The following is a 1,726-nucleotide window of genomic DNA, read 5'->3' as shown; positions in this document are numbered from 1 at the left end:
ACACACACACACACACACACACACACACACACACACACACACACACACACACACACACACACAATCTGCGTTGGCATGGTTAAAAAAAAACTAGCAGCAGCCTGACATGATGTCTCTGTGGACATCATGCACCACATGCAATCAACTAAAGACACCAGGGCAGATAATTAGAAGGGAAAATCTGTTTAGTGCATTTTTAGTTAAGTGATTTAAAAAAAAATAAACTCCTTTTTCTGCTGTAATCCTTGCACGGATACAATTGGCTGCTTTTGCAGCGGAGGGGAACAACATCCAACTTTAAACCCACCGAGTTGGAAAACACAGGGAGAAAAAAAAAACAGGTCAAACACGACCTGCAGCGACTATTTCCCACAACGTGATCGCATCAAGTTCGGCTGCGTTATTTCAAATGTTGCTCAACTTACCAATGAGAGCCAGCTGCAGAAAGTACAGTCCGAGGAAGTCCATTATTCTGGGGCTAATTTAAATGCAATCCCGGTTGAATGATGACGAGCAGAGAATAAAAAGCCTCCTCTGTTGGATTTGGCACAGAAATAAGGACCCAAAAAAAAAAAAAAAAAAAAAAAGGAATCGCAGCTATTTCTTAAATGATGCTTGTCCACTTCGAAAGACACCGGAATCCTCAGCAGCGACGCAGAACATCATGTTTTAACAGTCAAACTTTTCCCCCACTCTCCGAAGAAATGTAAGACATAAACTACACATGGTGGTAAAAATGTTCTGTCAGTGTGCACTCAATCTCTCGCTTTTTGCGCATCCCAGACTATTTTCATCCGATCCGTCCCGAGCGGCGGTTCCCTCTCCTCCTCCTCCTCCTCTTCTCCACCTGAGCGCCGCGTGTTCAAACTGCGGATGAATCAGAGGCGCATCGTTTGCGCGCTCTGACCTGAGAGGCGGCAGCTGCTCCCCGACGGTCCGGTCGGGGGATTCAGCCCAGCCCAGCTCGTTAAAAAAAGGGGGGGAAGAAAGAAGAGGRAAAAAAATCCAATCTTGGCCAAAGTTGAAATAGAGCAAGTTGAATCGATAGCCTATTTCATACTGCCATAAAATGGAAATAACAAACCTGAGGAAAAATGGTGCATAGCTGGATGTGCGCAAGAGGAAGTCCCATTGACACCTGATGGGTCTGAAAGCATTGGTTAGTGACACACTACTAAACCCACACTGAATGTAAATTAATAAACCATTAAATTAAAGGCCAAGCATTCATTGAATTGCATATCACCTGCCACCTTACATGACAAAATTTAAACCGAGATATCTCATGAGCAGAAATGTTGAAGTTTTGTTGTTTGCTTATTTGGCTGAAAAAAGATTCCTTACTATCACAATAAATAACCTGACTGRGGTATAGCCATTTTATGTTGACTAGTTAAATTTTAAAGGCCATGCAAGTTAAACACAACAGTTGAAAAAATATAAGCAAAACCCATTTAGATAAAACTATTTTATGTTGACTCAGCATTGATGTTTTACAATGGCTATCTTGATTGACTGAAACTGTACTTCATTGTGATTGGTCTAAGGAGCCAGTCAGACTCAAGGATTTAGATTTCTGGTTTCCAAATGAAGGCGTGCTGTCAAATCCCAATTCTGACACATTCCTTTGGGTAGTAGACAGCATTGATATACAGTTGAGTCATTTCTACCTTCTCCTCTCTGTCAACGCTCTCTGGTTTCATTTAAAAGAGTCGATCATCAGATA

The 1,726-nt window shown here is 41.9% G+C and overlaps 1 protein-coding gene across 1 annotated transcript in view; it reads right to left on the bottom strand.

Annotated features, from left to right (window-relative positions):
• The window catches only part of gfra4a (GDNF family receptor alpha 4a), a 228,059-nt gene that overhangs the window by 223,593 nt on the left and 2,740 nt on the right, over positions 1–1,726 (bottom strand). Inside the window, exon 2 of the mRNA XM_014017074.1 lies at positions 426–1,147. Within this exon, the coding sequence (XP_013872528.1) occupies positions 426–468 (43 nt within the window). The 5' untranslated portion in view covers positions 469–1,147. The remainder of the gene's footprint in view (positions 1–425; positions 1,148–1,726) is intronic.

The sequence above is a fragment of the Austrofundulus limnaeus genome, unplaced genomic scaffold (assembly GCF_001266775.1).
Source record: "Austrofundulus limnaeus strain Quisiro unplaced genomic scaffold, Austrofundulus_limnaeus-1.0 Scaffold160, whole genome shotgun sequence".
In the NCBI taxonomy this organism is placed as follows: Eukaryota; Metazoa; Chordata; class Actinopteri; order Cyprinodontiformes; family Rivulidae; genus Austrofundulus; species Austrofundulus limnaeus.
This window is presented reverse-complemented; position numbering and strand designations above follow the sequence as displayed.